This window comes from Gigantopelta aegis, chromosome 6 (assembly GCF_016097555.1).
Source record: "Gigantopelta aegis isolate Gae_Host chromosome 6, Gae_host_genome, whole genome shotgun sequence".
Lineage (NCBI taxonomy): Eukaryota > Metazoa > Mollusca > Gastropoda > Neomphalida > Peltospiridae > Gigantopelta > Gigantopelta aegis.
In genome coordinates, this window is record NC_054704.1 from 10,949,437 (window position 1) to 10,967,698 (window position 18,262).

Below are 18,262 nucleotides of genomic sequence, written 5' to 3' on the forward strand. Positions count from 1 at the left end.
TATTAAAACCCTTTTTTTACAAATAAAAATTGCACTTTATAAGTTATTTTAGAATATACATTTCCATTCACCTGAATGTTTTTGGAATCTTAAAAACGCACGCATGTTTGAGAAAAACCCGTTGAGCAGACAAGATCTAATCTAGTTTTAGACGGGATATTTCCATTTCAATGTCACAGACGTTGGTATACCACGTGACCGTTATCATTTTGGTTCGGTTTCTTTTCTCGTGCACGGTTCGCGCAATCAACATCCGATTTGTTGTTTTTCATTTGTGAGATTTTTCTTCACAGTTCGTGAACATTTTCAGTAACAATAAAGTTCAGACAAGTAAGTGTCTCAATACAAAACGTTACAAACCCTTAAAAACAATAATTTTGCTAAGTCTTACGATATCTGGAGAGGGGATACAACCAGGACAGAACAGTTGGAACATGTCCAGGAGAGGTGAAAAGAACGCACCCCAAGTCTGTGCGCACTCTGTGAAATTTGTCGTGACGTAGGCATTATTGTGCTTCGAGCGACATCTACCGGTGACATCAGAATACTAACTTTCAAAATTATTTCAAGCAATTGGGACATGGGGATTCCCATGGTATTTATCGATATAAAACCTGCTTTTTCACTCCATTTGATAAAAACGTGATCTAAGTGTGTTACAGGTTTGTAGATTAACCAAATTATAATTTATTTTCACTGGATGGAACTAGGGTGTGCGGCTTTAAAACGAATTTTATCGATGTATATATGATATTGATATTGAAAGCTAATAGGTGGTGGAGAACGCATATAAACATATATAGGACAGATGTTGACAAAATAAAATGTTCCAATAGCAGTAACAACAATAAATAAGATAACGTAGTGGAAACGTGGTCAACGTTACTGATTCGGCGTCGTAACAACAACAATAGTATTAAAAAGGATAACATGTAAAAAGTTTTTTTTAAATTAGTTTAACGACACCACTAGAGCACACTGACTAAGTAATCATCGGCTATTGGATGTCAAACATTTGGTAATTCTGACATGTAGTCACAGAGGAAACCCACTACTTTTGCCTAATGCAGCAAGGGATCTTTTATATGCACTTTTTCATAGACAGGAAAGCACATACCACGGCCTTTGACCAGTTGTGGTGCAGTGGTTGGAACGAGAAAAATCCAATCAGCTGAATGGATCCACCGCGGTGGTTCGATCCTGCGACGCAGGCACCTCAAGCGAATACTCAACCGAATGAACTATATCCCGCCCCTTAGTATGACAGAGTAGAGCTCAATAAATTCTACTAACATGTTTTGTCCAAATGTACGAACTGGAAGATCTAAAATGTGTGGAAACTTCTTAATGAAGGTGCAGGACGTAGCTCAATGATAAAGCCTTCGCTTGATGCGTGGTCGGCCTAGGATCGATCCCCGTCGGTGGGCCTATTGAGCTATTTCTCGTTCAAGCCAGTGCTCCACAACTGGTGTAACAAAGGCCGTGGTATGTACTATCCTGTCTGTGTAATGGTGCATATAAGAGATCCCTTGCTGCTAATCGAAAAGTGTAGCCTATGAAGTGGCAACAGCTGGTTTTTTCTCTCAATATCTGCGTGGTCCTTAACCATATGACGCCATATAACCATAAAATGTGCTGAGTGCGTCGTTAAATAAAACATTTCCTTCCTTCTTCATAATGAAATACAAGAATTTAAAATAGAAAGTAATACGTCGTAATAAGTATTTCCAATAATTATGTTTTAAATTCAATACGAAACCATTCCTATCATGTTATGCTTTAGAATACCTTTCGAAAGAGCTATAAAACATGCGTTTAGCATCATTTGTTACCCCTCCCAAGGTAAAATGTAAGTTTATAACAATTCGTAATTAGAAAATGGCTCATAAATGTGTTAACATCTTGTTATAAAATGTTTGTTATTATGCTAATATTAGTTACTAAAATATTTATGATTATTATTATTATTATTATTATTATTATTACTATTGTTATTATTATTATTTGTCCCACGACTGGTATATACAAGCATAACTGCAGTATCGGAATCACTTCTGTTTTCTATCAAAGCCATTAGAACAACATTATACACCTCTTCTGTTTTGACGCAAGTCTCGTCGACAATTTTAAAGGGACATTCCTGAGTTTGCTGTATTGTAAGATGTTTCCGACTAATAAAATATTTCTACGATTAAACTTATATATCAAATATGTTTTCTTCTTTAGAATATCAGTGTCTGTATATTCAATGTGTTTCTGGTCGTCTTAATATTTGTAAGAAACCCAAACTGGATTTTGTCTTCAAATAATTTCGTACGTACGAAAAAATAATATTTTAGGAAATAAAATAAAATTTAACCTAGTACAAATATTTGAACAATCAGAAACTCGTTTAATATACAGCCATTAAATTTTATGCAGAAAAATATATTTGATATGTAATTACAATCGTTAAAAAGTCTCTGTTAGTCGATAACATCTTAAAAATCACAGCAAACTCGGGAATCTCTCAGCTAAGTTATTTGTAATCGGTGCAAACTTCATACATACATTCATTTTTTAGGGACACAAGCACGATTGCCTGTCAATTAAATTTCTGAGATGCGACTCACTGCGTCGTTTGTTTCAACAAACTTACAAGTTTATGTTTTTTAGACTGAATAGAATTAGAATGTAAACATAATATACATGTGATATAGCTACAAGGAAATATTTCTAGAATAACGCGGCCCATTCCTTTACAACAATTTGTGAAAAAAGTAATTTATTCGGTAATACTAGTAAAATGTATTATCGCAGAACACAAAATTACACAAAATTATAGCTTGCATTGTGGGCTGCATTTCCTTCCTTTCTTTTTTTGTCTTGGCTTATCCGACTGTGTTACCCCTTCGGGTGACCAGTCAACTGCATTTCTGCAGGCCTGGAACCAGTGATAGTAAGATTAGTATCTTGGTACCATAATTTATTATATAGGCTCAAAACAAAACAGTTTATGAAACAAAATGTGATTTTTGTGACGTATTTGCTAATCGTGACTTTCCATTTTGACTTCTAAAACTATTCTGGGGGTTGGGAGGTGTCAAAAATAAAGCTATCATCAATGTAATACCTCAATGGAAAGGTATTTTCAATCTGAACACAGTGACAGTGGTGTCGTTTGGATATTTCGTTAGCTATAAAATCAATGTATTTATCACTCCACTCTATCAATAAAGTAATATTTTCTAAATCAGTTGTAGAGTATATCCACTAGAGTCAATACTATTTCATCATCGTCCTAAATAATATCTAAGGTCGTACAATGTCATACGTTCAGAAATACTGATGCATGATTCCCATTACAAACTCCACATTTAATCATTAAAAACTTATTTTTGTTGCAAAAACAAACTTACAAGCGTGCTTTAGGAAGCCTATATATATTTTACAGGTTAACATACATCTGTAGCATACCTTCATTAGCAACAATTCAGAGGCAGGGTCAATATTACAAGTCCACATTAAGGTTAAGGCTGCAAAATCTGTAGCTGCATTTCCATGGGATAATGCGCGTCAGGCTTTCTGTAGGAGGAAGACTGGCATGTTCTAAGGTCTGTGTCTTCGTCTACGGTTGCACTGTAGTACGACTTTATGATTAGGAGTCCAGTATTGTGAATGACGTAATTGTCATTGTCCAGAACATGGCGTAGCATGACGTTACAAAAATGAATCCCTGGTTACCATTGTTTTATTTTGAAAATATGCTTTGACGTCATCCAGATGTGAATACAATAAAAAGTTTAAAGACTTCCGGATAAGATCGTAGATTGGATAGTGCAATTTTCACTGTTCGTGTGTGACATATTCATACAAAGGTTTGTTTCATGTTAATGCTAATAGAGTTTAAACATAGTTAAGTTATTACCTGTTACAAGCTTCCATATTACTAGAACTCAAAACAAAAGAAAAAAAAAAAGAAGAAGAAGAAAGGTGTTTGCTGTAATGAAAGAAAACAGTTTGCAACCACCTATAAAGTATATTAAACATAACAACCTCCTAATCTGCATGGAAAACAATCACTACCCCCCCCCCCCCCCCACACACACACACACAAACACTTCAACACACGCAAATATATATGTATAACATAATGAACAACCAAAAAGTATATAAACTGTCTTTGAAATTGTTCGCAATAATAAACGTATTATAATTTATTTGATTCATAATCTATCTCCCATTATTATTTATATTCATAACGGCGATTGTGAAGTGCGTTTGTTTTGTTTAACAACACCGCTAGAGCACATTGATTTATTAATCATCGGCTATTGAATGTCAAACATTTGGTTATTTTGATATAAAGTCTCAGAGAGGAAACCCGCTACATTTTTCCATTCAGGTCAGGTGAGAGGGTTTAACGTGCACATTCAGAACAAGCTTTTGTAGCGCATGCCTGTCGTGCGCGAAAGGTCTTGTGAAGGAATTCCTTGAGTCTAAAACAGGAAAGGGGTGGGGAGGGGAAGGCGGGACTATCGCTTACTACTTTAGTACTAAACGAGCACTGAAGACCGGTTGTTGTAGCCGAGATAAATGAGGCGAAAGACGCGGCGGTAAATGTTTGAAAGTTCTCAGAAGGAGAATTAAGCCGAAAAGTTTAATTTTGTGTGTGTTATGTCCGAAAATTTGCTTGTGATTGAACGCTGATTTTGAACAATTCAGCCGAAAGTTAAAGGGTGTCGGATTTTAAAATTTTAAACCTAAATTTACCGACCTATAAGAACCTGGGAATAGCCTTAAGGGCTAGGGTGGTGTTCAGGCGTCAAAGCTGGCGAAGTGACGCAGTTCCCGCTGGCACCTGCTGACGACGTCCCCGTAGTGCTGCGCGAACACCCTGCGCAGCATGTCGTGGGTCTGACGGTGTGTGGAGCCCTACCCCACGTATGCCTGCTGGTATACACCGTCGTGCTGCATCGTCAGCATGGAACTCAGTTCACCGGTGCGGAAACACCCCTTTGGTCGGTGTTGTTAGCAGCTGCTCCAAGGCTGGGACGTACAATACCAGGAGCTTGGTCCCTATCTGCTTGACCCAGCGCTTTACCGCGGTTGGTGCCGTGCCGAGCTTCGCGATCATGCCAATGGGCCCACCGACGGGGATCGATCCTAAACCGACCGCGTATCAAGCGAACGCTTTACCACTGCGCTACGTCCCGCCTCCTTTCGACCATGACTGAAAGAAATTGTTTGATTGAATGATACTATTGTTCATCATTAGAAATTGTTTGATTGAATGATACTATTGTTCATCATTAGACATTGTTTGTTTGAATGATGCTATTGTTCATCATAAGAAATTGTTTGATTGAATGATACTATTGTTCATCATAAGAAATTGTTTGATTGAATGATACTATTTTTCATCATAAGAAATAATATGATTAATAATGGCTTAGACTTTTGTTTTGAATATACATGTAGTAAAACAATTAGAACATCAGTTTAAACATAAAATAAGTAAACTAAAATACTCACCCCCCCCCCCCCCCCCCCCCCCCCCCCGAAAAAAGACGAAAAAAAGAAGAAAGAAAACAAAAAAGCCAAACAAACAAACAAACAAAAAAAAAAAAAAAAAAAAAAAAAAACTGGTGCATATAAAAGATCCTTTGCTACAAATGGAAAAATGTAGCGGGTTTCCTCTCTATTACTGTGTCAAAATTACCATATGTTTGACATCCAATAGCCCATGATTAATAAATCAATATGCTCTAGCGGTGTCGTTAAACAAAACAAACTATTTTTCTTCTTCTTCTTCTTTTTTTGTTTTTGTTTTTGTTTTTGTTTTTTTTGTATCAGCTCCAAAAAGTCTTCAGCTGTCCCCATACAAATATGAATGTATGTTATTACTATTTTCTCCTAACACTATTGTACACATTTATTTATTGACTAGATGTAATCTGCGCGTAGCACGAGAAAGTTTGGGTGGGGTGCGTTGGGCTTTCTCTGACCGCCGTGTAGATAGACAGTACTCATCAGCCGAGGCTATATACACGGCCGCCGTATGTATAGCCACATCTGTGTTAAGTATCAAGATATGGTGACATCTTTTACGGTTGTATTTGTGGGATTCATCTCTATATGCAATATTAGGACGGTGTTTATTCGATAGTTAACTGGACCTGAACGTAATAAGTCAGACAGACGGACAGACAGATAATTTATTAAAGTATCACCTCATTACAACAGAATAATTATAAAATTGTAATGACCCACACTCTATACTGCGTTATGATGGACTATTCGCTGAAAGTATCTAAAAGACAAATAAAGTAAACAATCCAATATAGTACAATTAAAACAATGGCAGCACAAATAAAACAATAAGATATTCATTTAAAATATTATACATAAATCATCTCATAGTAGTAAGTATATAAAAGGGATTTTGATATTTAAGAATGCTATGGCAGGTTTTAGCAGCTAAGAATACAAATATCGGGACAGGACAAGATAAAACACAATTTCAGCATGTCTGTGCAGTCATCATAATTAACCGGCCTCGGTGGCGTCGTGGCAGGCCATCGGTCTACAGGCTGGTAGGTACTGGGTTTGGACATTTTTGATATGATATACAATGACATTTTGAACTTTCAAACCCAGGGCGAGGTATTGTGTATAGGTGACTTTAACGCGCGCACTGGAGCGGAACCGGATTATATCCCACTGGATCGGCTTGATGATCAAGTGTTGCGTAACATCGGTGAACTGTTTGACTATGTCTCTGACGAGTGTTCAACGCCAAGAGTGTCTCAAGACAAAACTGTAAATAACTTTGGTCGTAACTTGTTACGCTTGTGTAAAGCTACTGGTATCCGTATTGTGAATGGCAGATCACCTGGTGATAATATTGGTCGTTTTACTTTTTATCATAGAAATGGATCAAGCTGTATTGACTACGCTATATGCTCCAACGACATACTTCATATCGTTAGCGACTTTACAGTGTGCGATTTTAATATGTTTTCTGACCACGCGCCCTGTTTGATCGAGGTTGTTTGCTCAATGAAATTTTTTAACAAAGTTGTAGTTAATAAAGGTAATCCTTTATATATGACTTTAACTATCTGGAATGAGGAATGCAAGGTTGATATTTTAAACAGTTTAAGCGGAAAGTCCGAACAATTACAGATTCTCTTTCAAAATATTTGTCCCACCAAAGAAAGTATTGATAAATCAGTTACTGATTTAACTCATCTGATAAATGACTCGACCAAACAATACTGTTCCCACACTGTTAAATGTAAAACTGTTGGAGGTCATTGTCTAAAATCAGTCCGTGACAAACCATGGTTTGATGATAAGTGCCGTGAGTTATATCGCAGTTACAAGGAGGCTCTATATTTGTTTAACAAGCATTCTTCATTCGAGAACAGGTATAATTTAGCTGTAAAAAAGAAAACATATAAACAGCATATAGGTAAAGCAAAACGAATGTATTTATATCAGGAAGGTAACCTGTTGCATTATTTGAAAAAACATAACCCAAAGCAATTCTTCAAGCGTTTTAAGAACAAACGTAAGCAAGTTAATACGTCATTAACAATCAACGATTTTTTTATACATTTTAAAAATTTAACAAACACCGATCATGTTGAACAGGTTAATATTACCCAAATGATAGATGAATTTGACGATACCTCAGTTAATACCCATAATGAAAGTGTTTTTGAAGAATTGGATAAAATAATAACACCTGCTGAGATTGAACATGTTATTTCAAATCTTAAACGAGACAAAACCCCTGGCCATGATCTTCTGTTAACTGAATATTTCATAGAATTTAAAGACATTTTATTACCCGTTTTAAGCAAACTATTCAATAGCATTATTGATTGTGGTTATTTCCCCAATTCTTGGTCAAACGGGATCATCCTACCCTTATACAAAAAGAACGACCCTAACGATGTAGGCAACTATAGAGGTATAACTTTATTAAGTGTTATATCCAAAATATTTACTTCTCTTATTAACAATAGACTTCTACAATGGAGCAGTAATCACAATATTATATCTGATGCCCAGTTCGGATTTAAGCCTGGCTATGGAACTTGTGATGCCATTTTTTCCATACATAGTCTGCTATCATCCACTTTAGCGCATAAAAAACGTTTATATTGTTGTTTCATTGATTACAAAAAGGCCTTTGATAGTATTAATAGAAATAGTCTTTGGTATAAACTAATCGGATACGGTGTCACAGGAAAACTATTAACTATAATTAGATCAATGTATAATGATGTTAAATCATGTGTTAAACACCACGGGTCCTTCTCTGATTCTTTTTCAACTAGTGTGGGTTTAATGCAGGGAGACGCACTATCGCCTATGCTCTTTTCTCTTTTTGTCAACGATATTGAACTTGACCTGTTAAACCACTGCAATAACTCTTACGAATTGAAATATTTGAACTTATTATTGCTAATGTATGCTGATGACACAGTTATTTTTTCAGAAAGTATAGAAGGCTTGCAAGAAATGTTAAATTGTCTAAATATATATTGTTATAAGTGGAATTTATGTATTAATACCGATAAGACCAAGGTTCTTATATTTCGTAACGGAGGTATTATACGAGATAATGAAAAGTGGTATCTAGGGGATAACGAATTGGAAATAGTAAATGAATTCAATTATCTGGGATTGGTATTAAAATTCAATGGAAAGTTTGTTGAGACACAAAAATGCATTGCTAATCAAGGTCGCAAAGCTTTATTTGGTTTGCTGAGAAAATTTAATGATTGTAACCTTAATGTAGAAACTAAGTTATATTTGTTTGATACTTATGTTAGCAGCATATTAAGCTATTGCTGCGAGATTTGGGGATACCATAGCGCTACAGATATTGAAAAGGTACACATCGATTTCTGCAAAAGAATACTTGGTGTAAGTAAAAAATGTACTAATATGATGGTATTCGCAGAACTTGGTCGCTTTCCTTTAACCACTTCTCGAAAATTCAGAATTATTAAATATTGGCTGAAAATATTAAATACTAACAACTGTATTTTAAAGAGCTGCTACGAATTATTATTAGATGATATTAATCTCCCTAGATTTAATTGGGCAAATTCTGTGAAAAATATTCTACTAGAAGTAGGCCTTCCTCACATATGGGATAGCCAACAGGTCGAAAATAAAACTTCTTTCTTATTCACAGTTAAACAACGTTTAGAGGATCACTTCATCCAGGATTGTAACAGAATAATTGATTCGTCATCTAAAGGATTCTTATATCAACATCTAAATCCTACTCATAATGTCAAGAACTATCTAAAAAAACGCCTTGAATTTGTATACAGCAAACTGATTACCAAAATACGATTATCTGACCATTGCCTTTGTATTGAAGTCGGGAGACGCCAAAATACCCCAAGAGAAAACAGATTATGTACACTATGTGATAATGAAACAATCGAAGACGAATTCCATTTTATTCTGAGTTGTCCTTTTTACCATGATCTAAGAATAAATTACATAAAGAAATACTTCTACGTCAGACCTTCCGTGTTTAAGTTAATCAAACTATTGAACTCGGAAAATATAAAAACTTTAAACAATCTTGGAAAATATTTATACAAGGCTTTTCTAAGAAGGGAAATGTTCATTAAAAATTAATATATTATGTTTACCCTCCTATTGACATTTTATATACTCTATTCATGTAATTTTGATTGTTAAATATCACACTATGTATATATGCACAACTGTTACTATGATAATAATATTGATGTTTATGTCGCGCCTATAGCCAGGATGGCTTTGGATAATAAAGATGTAGGATCCCAGTCGAGGCATGGGATTTTTAATCCAGATACCGACTCCAAACCCTGAGTGAGTGCTCCGCAAGGCTCAATGGGTAGGTGTAAACCACTTGCACCGACCAGTGATCCATAACTGGTTCAACAAAGGCCATGGTTTGTGCTATCCTGCCTGTGGGAAGCGCAAATAAAAGATCCCTTGCTGCTAATCGGAAGAGTAGCCCATGTAGTGGCGACAGCGGGTTTTCTCTCAAAATCTGTATGGTCCTTAACCATATGTCTGACGCCATATAACCGTAAATAAAATGTGTTGAGTGCGTCGTTAAATAAAACATTTCTTTTCATCATAATTAAAAGGTAAAAGTAAAGTTTCTTTTATTTAACGACTCTTTTACGACATGCAGCAAGGGATCTTTTATTTGCACTTCCCACAGGCAGGATAGCACAAACCATGGCCTTTGTTGAACCAGTTATGGATCACTGGTCGGTGCAAGTGTTGCACCTACCCATTGAGCCTTGCGGAGCACTCACTCAGGGTTTGGAGTCGGTATCTGGATTAAAAATCCCATGCCTCGACTGGGATCCGAACCCAGTACCTACCAGCCTGTAGACCGATGGCCTAACCACGACGCCACCGAGGCCGGTAAATTAAAAGGTAAAGTTCTACAGTGTGTAATTCCAACGTTATATGTCAGCATATAATGGGCACTTAAGCAGGACGTGACACTCGTTTTCAATGTGGTTAATACAACTAAAACTAAGATGTTTACGAAATGCGGTCGTCAGTAGCCTACAAAGCAAATGAGAAGTGGTCAGAATGATGGGAAATTGTTAAAACGGCCTTGCGGTTTTTTTATTATTTATTTATTTATTTATTTACACTAGATGACGGAAACATAACCAGGAAGTTCAAGACATTAATCAACTTTTAAACAAATGTTGGAGCATGCGCAGTATTGATAGGCAAATATGTACTACGGTGGTTTTTCAGAAAAGCATTCCTTGGAAAAGTAGCATTACAAAGTTGGTGAATGCATAATTAGAAGAACATTCGAATATAGAACAGCTCGCTGATCAATCAATATTTCTTCCAGAAGTTTTACACATGTCCATACAAATGTCTTCACAAAAGATGCTCACAAACAAACTTTCATCTCCCACAACTTTAGCTGCAACAAAACAAAACAGTGAAAGATCTGTTGCATGTCGGAGAAATAACCAACACCAAGAAACAAGTTCTACAACCACGTTCCTCACTAGATATAATTCTGGAAATATAACTTTCCCCAATTTCTTTCCATTGAACACAAACCGTCCCGTAAAGCACAAGAGGCCTCTTCGGTGTATACAATATTGTATGGACCACGAGCAGATCGACTGCGATGTGTGTTATCATGTCGATTATGAGGCTGTTTTACCCAACTTTCGCAAGAATGAGTATATAAAACAACAGCAATCAGACTTCTGCCAGAATAATATATTTCACAAACAAATCGACTGGTGCCAGAATAATGTATACAGGACAAAAACACGAGTAAACCAAAGGCCAGACAATAGATACAATGGAAACACTCCAGTGGAACAATGGCCAGAGAGTGGGTATATAAAAAACATACCAGTAGACGATCGCTCAAGAAATGAATATTGGGCAAAATCACAAATAGACCAATGGTCAAAGAATGAATATGTGAAAATGTTACCAGCCGATCGATGTCAGAATAATGTATGTGTTGAAAATACATCAGCTGACCGTTTACAAAATCAAGTGCATCGTGAAAACACAGAACCGGTTCAAACCGACAGAATATTCAGTAGTTCATCCAGCACTGAAAGCCTGACTGACAGGATGATACGCGAAAAGTCTGGTGTGAAGAAATCAGAGTCTTTTGCAAAAGAGCCAGCGACTAACAATAAAGCAAAGATGTCATGTTTGAGTAAAGACAGGAGTCTTCTATCCTCTGTGGATGAATCAACAACATTTGGCCCTGTCGGCGGCTCATCGACAGTTGGCCCTGTCGGCAGCTCATCGACAGTTGGCCCTGTCGGCGGCTCATCGAGCGAATTACCATCCTCCTCCACTTATGTCTTCTTCTATACGCCAGACGAGGAACAGTCGGTCGAATTCTTTACTCCCAGTTATTCTCCCAAATGCATTTGTCCCAAATATGCTTCTGCCAAACGCGATTCGCCCAAACATATATTTCTAAAGTGTGCATGTCCCAAGTGTGTTTCACCCAAATCAGTGTCTTCCAACCATCATTCTCCAAAGTGTGCCTGTCCCAAATGTGTTTCACCCAAATCTGTATCTTCCAAATGCGAATTTTCAAAGTGTGCATGTCCCAAAGGTGTTTCCCCCAAACGAGTGCCTTCCAAACGTGATTCTATGAAGAGTTGTACTTCTCCGAAGCGTGTCAATCAAACCACTGACAATGTCATTACCGACAACGTTCCCTCACTGTGTGACCTTCCTCCCAACCTGGCGGACCTCAAGATCCCCTTGCTAAACAAGAAGGATATCAGCTACTGCAGGAAGCAGAACGGTTCGGTCGTCTCGATAGGACATGGTGTGTACGGCGGTGTGTATTTAGCTGAACTGAAGGGGAAAACATCCAAAGTAGTGATCAAGGACTTTGAGTCGTCCGTGACCTCGTCAGAGAATAACATCATCAAGGAGGCCAATATACTGCGTCACCTGCAGCCGACTGGATTCGTCCCAGAACTCATTGGTGTAACCAGGGAGGATCCAGGGCGCCAGCTGGCTCTAGTGCAGGAGTTCTTCGGCCGTGGTGTCACGCTGGGCAAACTGTTAAATGACACGCCGGTCTTATCTTACAGGTGAGATTGTTAAATACAGTCAGTATTAACACGTCAGTCTTATCTTAGAGGTGAGATTGTTAAATACAGTCAGTATTAACACGTCAACCTTATCTTACAGGTGAGATTGTTAAATACAATCAGTATTAACTAACACGTCAGTCTTATTTTACAGGTGAGATTGTCAAATACAGTCAGTATTAACTAACACGTCAGTCTTATTTTACAGGTGAGATTGTTAAATACAGTCAGTATTAACACGTCAGTCTTATCGTACAGGTGAGATTGTTAAATACAGTCAGTATTAACACGTCAGTCGTATCTTACAGGTGAGATTATTAAATATAGTCAGTATTAACACGTCAGTCTTGTCTTACAGGTGAGACTGTTACATACAGTCAGTATTAACACGTCTGTCTTATCTTACAGGTAAGATTGTTAAATACAGTCAGTATTAACTAACACACCAGTCTTATCTTACAGGTGAGATTGTTGAACACAGTCAGTATTAACTAAAACGTCAGTCTTATGTTACAGGTGAGAGTGTTAAATACAGTCAGTATTAACTAACACGCCAGTCTTATCTTACAGGTGAGATTGTTGAACACAGTCAGTATTAACTAACACGCCATTCTTATCTTACAGGTGAGATTGTTGAACACAGTCAGTATTAACTAACACGTCAGTCTTATCTTACAGGAGAGATCGTTAAATACAGTATGTATTAACACGCCAGTCTTATCTTACAGGTGAGATCCTTAAATACAGTCAGTATTAACTAACACGTCAGTCTTATCTTACAGGTGAGATTGTTAAATACAGTCAGTATTAACACGTCAGTCTTATCATACAGGTAAGATTGTTAAATACAGTCAGTATTAACTAACAAGTCAGTCTTATCTTACAGAAGAGATTGTTAAATACAGTCAGTATTAACACGTCAGTCGTATCTTACAGGTGAGATTGTTAAACACAGTCAGTATTAACTTACACGCCAGTCATATCTTACAGGTGAGATTGTTAAATATAGTCAGTATTAACACGTCAGTCTTATCTTACAGGTGATATTGTTAAATACAGTCAGTATTAACTAACATGTCAGTCTTATCTTACAGTCTTATCTTACAGGTGATATTGTTAAATACAGTCAGTAGTAACACGCCAGTCTTATCTCACAGACGAGATTGTTAAACACAGTCAGTATTAACTAACACGCCAGTCTTATCTTCCAGGTGAGATTGTTAAACACAGTCAGTATTAACTAACACGCCAGTCATATCTTACAGGTGAGATTGTTATATATAGTCAGTATTAACACGTCAGTCTTATCTTACAGGTGATATTGTTAAATACAGTCAGTATTAACTAACATGTCAGTCTTATCTTACAGTCTTATCTTACAGGTGATATTGTTAAATACAGTCAGTAGTAACACGCCAGTCTTATCTTACAGGTGAGATTGTTAAATACAGTCAGTATTAACTAACACGTCAGTCTTATCTTACAGGTGAGCTTGTTAAACACAGTCATTATTAACACGTCAGTCTTATCTTACAGGTAAGATTGTTAAATACAATCAGTATTAACTAACACGTCAGTATTAACTAACACGTCAGTCTTATCTTACAGGTGAGATTGTTAAACACAGTCAGTATTAACACGCCAGTCTTATCTTACAGGTGAGATTGTTAAATACAGTCAGTATTAACTAACACGTCAGTCTTATCTTACAGGTGAGATTGTTAAACACAGTCAGTATTAACACGCCAGTCTTATCTTACAGTGAGATTGTTAAATACAGTCAGTATTAACTAACACGTCAGTCTTATCTTACAGGTGAGATTGTTAAATACAGTCAGTATTAACACGTCAGTCTTATCTTACAGTGAGATTGTTAAACACAGTCAGTATTAACACGTCAGTCTTATCTTACAGTGAGATTGTTAAACACAGTCAGTATTAACACGCCAGTCTTATCTTACAGTGAGATTGTTAAATACAGTCAGTATTAACATGCCAGTCTTATCTTACAGTGAGATTGTTAAACACAGTCAGTATTAACACGCCAGTCTTATCTTACAGTGAGATTGTTAAATACAGTCAGTATTAACACGCCAGTCTTATCTTACAGTGAGATTGTTAAACACAGTCAGTATTAACACGTCAGTCTTATCTTACAGGTGAGATTGTTAAATACAGTCAGTATTAACACGCCAGTCTTATCTTACAGTGAGATTGTTAAATACAGTCAGTATTAACTAACACGTCAGTCTTATCTTACAGTGAGATTGTTAAACACAGTCAGTATTAACACGTCAGTCTTATCTTACAGTGAGATTGTTAAATACAGTCATTATTAACACGTCAGTCTTATCTTACAGTGAGATTGTTAAATACAGTCAGCATTAACACGTCAGTCTTATCTTACAGGTGAGATTGTTAAATACAGTCAGTATTAACACGTCAGTCTTATCTTACAGGTGAGATTGTTAAATACAGTCAGTATTAACACGTCAGTCTTATCTTACAGGTGAGATTGTTAAATACAGTCAGTATTAACACGTCAGTCTTATCTTACAGTGAGATTGTTAAACACAGTCAGTATTAACACGCCAGTCTTATCTTACAGTGAGATTGTTAAACACAGTCAGTATTAACACGTCAGTCTTATCTTACAGTGAGATTGTTAAACACAGTCAGTATTAACACGTCAGTCTTATCTTACAGTGAGATTGTTAAACACAGTCAGTATTAACACGTCAGTCTTATCTTACAGTGAGATTGTTAAACACAGTCAGTATTAACACGTCAGTCTTATCTTACAGGTGAGATTGTTAAATACAGTCAGTATTAACACGCCAGTCTTATCTTACAGTGAGATTGTTAAATACAGTCAGTATTAACTAACACGTCAGTCTTATCTTATAGTGAGATTGTTAAACACAGTCAGTATTAACACGTCAGTCTTATCTTACAGTGAGATTGTTAAATACAGTCATTATTAACACGTCAGTCTTATCTTACAGTGAGATTGTTAAATACAGTCAGTATTAACACGGCAGTCTTATCTTACAGGTGAGATTGTTAAATACAGTCAGTATTAACACGGCAGTCTTATCTTACAGGTGAGATTGTTAAATACAGTCAGTATTAACACGTCAGTCTTATCTTACAGGTGAGATTGTTAAATACAGTCAGTATTAACACGTCAGTCTTATCTTACAGTGAGATTGTTAAATACAGTCAGTATTAACACGTCAGTCTTATCTTACAGTGAGATTGTTAAACACAGTCAGTATTAACACGTCAGTCTTATCTTACAGTGAGATTGTTAAACACAGTCAGTATTAACACGCCAGTCTTATCTTGCAGGTGAGATTGTTAAATACAGTCAGTATTAACACGCCAGTCTTATCTTACAGTGAGATTGTTAAACACAGTCAGTATTAACACGTCAGTCTTATCTTACAGTGAGATTGTTAAACACAGTCAGTATTAACACGTCAGTCTTATCTTACAGGTGAGATTGTTAAACACAGTCAGAATTAGCTAACACGCCAGTCTTATCTTACAGGTGAGATTGTTAAATACAGTCAGTATTAACTCGTCAGTCTTATCATACAGGCAAGATTGTTAAATACAGTCAGTATTAACTAACACGTCAGTATTAACTAACACGTCAGTTTTATCTTACAGGTGAGATTGTTAAATACAGTCAGTATTAACACGCCAGTCTTATCTTACAGGTGAGATTGTTAAATACAGTCAGTATTAACTAACACGTCAGTCTTATCTTACAGGTGAGCTTGTTAAACACAGTCAGTATTAACACGTCAGTCTTATCTTACAGGTGAGATTGTTAAATACAGTCAGTATTAACACGTCAGTCTTTTTTTAGAGGTGAGATCGTTAAATACAGCCAGTATTAACACGTCAGTCTTATTTTACAGGTGAGATTGTTAAATACAGTCAGTATTAACACGTCAGTCTTATCTTACAGGTAAGATTGTTAAATACAGTCAGTATTAACTAACACGCCAGTCTTATCTTCCAGGTGAGATTGTTAAATACAGTCAGTATTAACTAACACGTCAGTCTTATCTTGCAGGTGAGATTGTTAAATATAGTCAGTATTAACATCAGTCTTATCTTCCAGGTGAGATTGTTAAATACAGTCAGTATTAACACGTCAGTCTTATCTTCCAGGTGAGATTGTTAAATACAGTCAGTATTAACTAACACGCCAGTCTTATCTTACAGACGAGATTGTTAAACACAGTCAGTATTAACTAACACGCCAGTCTTATCTTCCAGGTGAGATTGTTAAACACAGTCAGTATTAACTAACACGCCAGTCTTATCTTACAGGTGAGATTGTTAAACACAGTCAGTATTAACTAACATTCTAGTCTTATCTTACAGGTGTATGCTCCGATATTATTGTTCGTTAATCGTTAGTAAGTTGTTTATCGGCAATTGTGTGTATGTGCTACAATCGCTAATAATCGATTGCTGCACCACATCTTGATTGGCGGTACACCATGTATCAACGTTAGATGTGTGTATGCAACCGATCTACAATGAGCGATTATCGGCTGGTGCCTTTAGGGCTTACATCGAGCTTTTTTACTTTTTTGTTTTGCTAGGAGCTGGATCTGTATATTTTTCCAAATGGCCACGGGCTTGCATTGCATTCACTCGCGAGGCGTCCTCCATAACGACATACAGACCGGAAACATCCTCGTGGACACTGATCACCCGTTCTACAGGACAAAATTCATTGATTTCGGTTTAGCCACTTACAGGTGCGGTCACCGGTTTGGCTCCAACAGAGACTACCTACAGCAGTTTGAACATCTGGCGCCCGAAGTGCAGGACGGAGCATACACCACATTCAAATCGGACGTGTTCAGTCTCGGGTGGGTGATGGGCACGATTGCGCAGTCGAAAGAAATAGAGAATGACGTCATCTGGGACGCCATAGAGGAGATGACCAATGAGAACCCAGAAGACAGACCTTTCTCTAGCGCGCTGGGTTCCGTCTTCAGACAACCTCTGTTGCAGGAACTAGACAACACGTGATGAGGTGTATTCATTTACATATGTATCAAATAATAAAGAAAATCATTATGAAGTACAATTTACTAAATTAAAAATATACACACTGAAATGTTTGAATCTGTGATACATTACTGACTTTATCTACAATGAGCTTTTCTTAAGGTTTTTCGAGGGAAAGCACCAGTATTATAATTAGCAATAACACACACCCATACACATCACACCCCTTTCGCCCATTGGTGTCGGCCACCTGTTCGTCTATACAACCATAAGCCAGGTACAGCATACACAATATGACAAAATGTAGCTAGATGCCAAAGCTTCTAAGATTACAAATCAGTTTATATATCCCTCTGTTACTAGAGGATGTGTACTACCAAATCAAATCCCATTGACGACAATAGTAACATAATATGCGGCTAAAACTCCTACCTGAAGCGTATCAATCGACATAAATACCACGGATATAAATACTACCACCCCTCACACTTAAAGTGAATTAAAAAAAATTAGGGATGAAGCTGCTCATTTCAGAGATACATGGTAGCGTCTATGACTACCCTAGTTCCGCACAAAATTTGAGTACTTTG

General features: G+C 36.8%; 1 protein-coding gene across 2 annotated transcripts; it reads left to right on the forward strand.

Annotated features, from left to right (window-relative positions):
• The first annotated feature begins 3,449 nt into the window (after positions 1-3,449).
• Positions 3,450-17,781, forward strand: LOC121375549 (serine/threonine-protein kinase shk1/pak1-like). Of its 2 annotated transcripts, none has more exons than XM_041503053.1 (3): positions 3,450-3,857; positions 10,683-12,682; positions 17,258-17,340. In XM_041503053.1, exon 2 carries the CDS (start codon positions 10,903-10,905, stop codon positions 12,634-12,636), a length of 1,734 nt encoding a protein of 577 aa, XP_041358987.1. In that variant the 5' UTR covers positions 3,450-3,857; positions 10,683-10,902; the 3' UTR covers positions 12,637-12,682; positions 17,258-17,340. The 2 variants fall into 2 exon arrangements, with proteins under 2 accessions (XP_041358987.1, XP_041358986.1); XM_041503052.1 differs by having other exon boundaries at positions 3,707-3,857; positions 10,683-12,632; positions 17,258-17,781.
• The last annotated feature ends 481 nt before the right edge of the window (positions 17,782-18,262 follow it).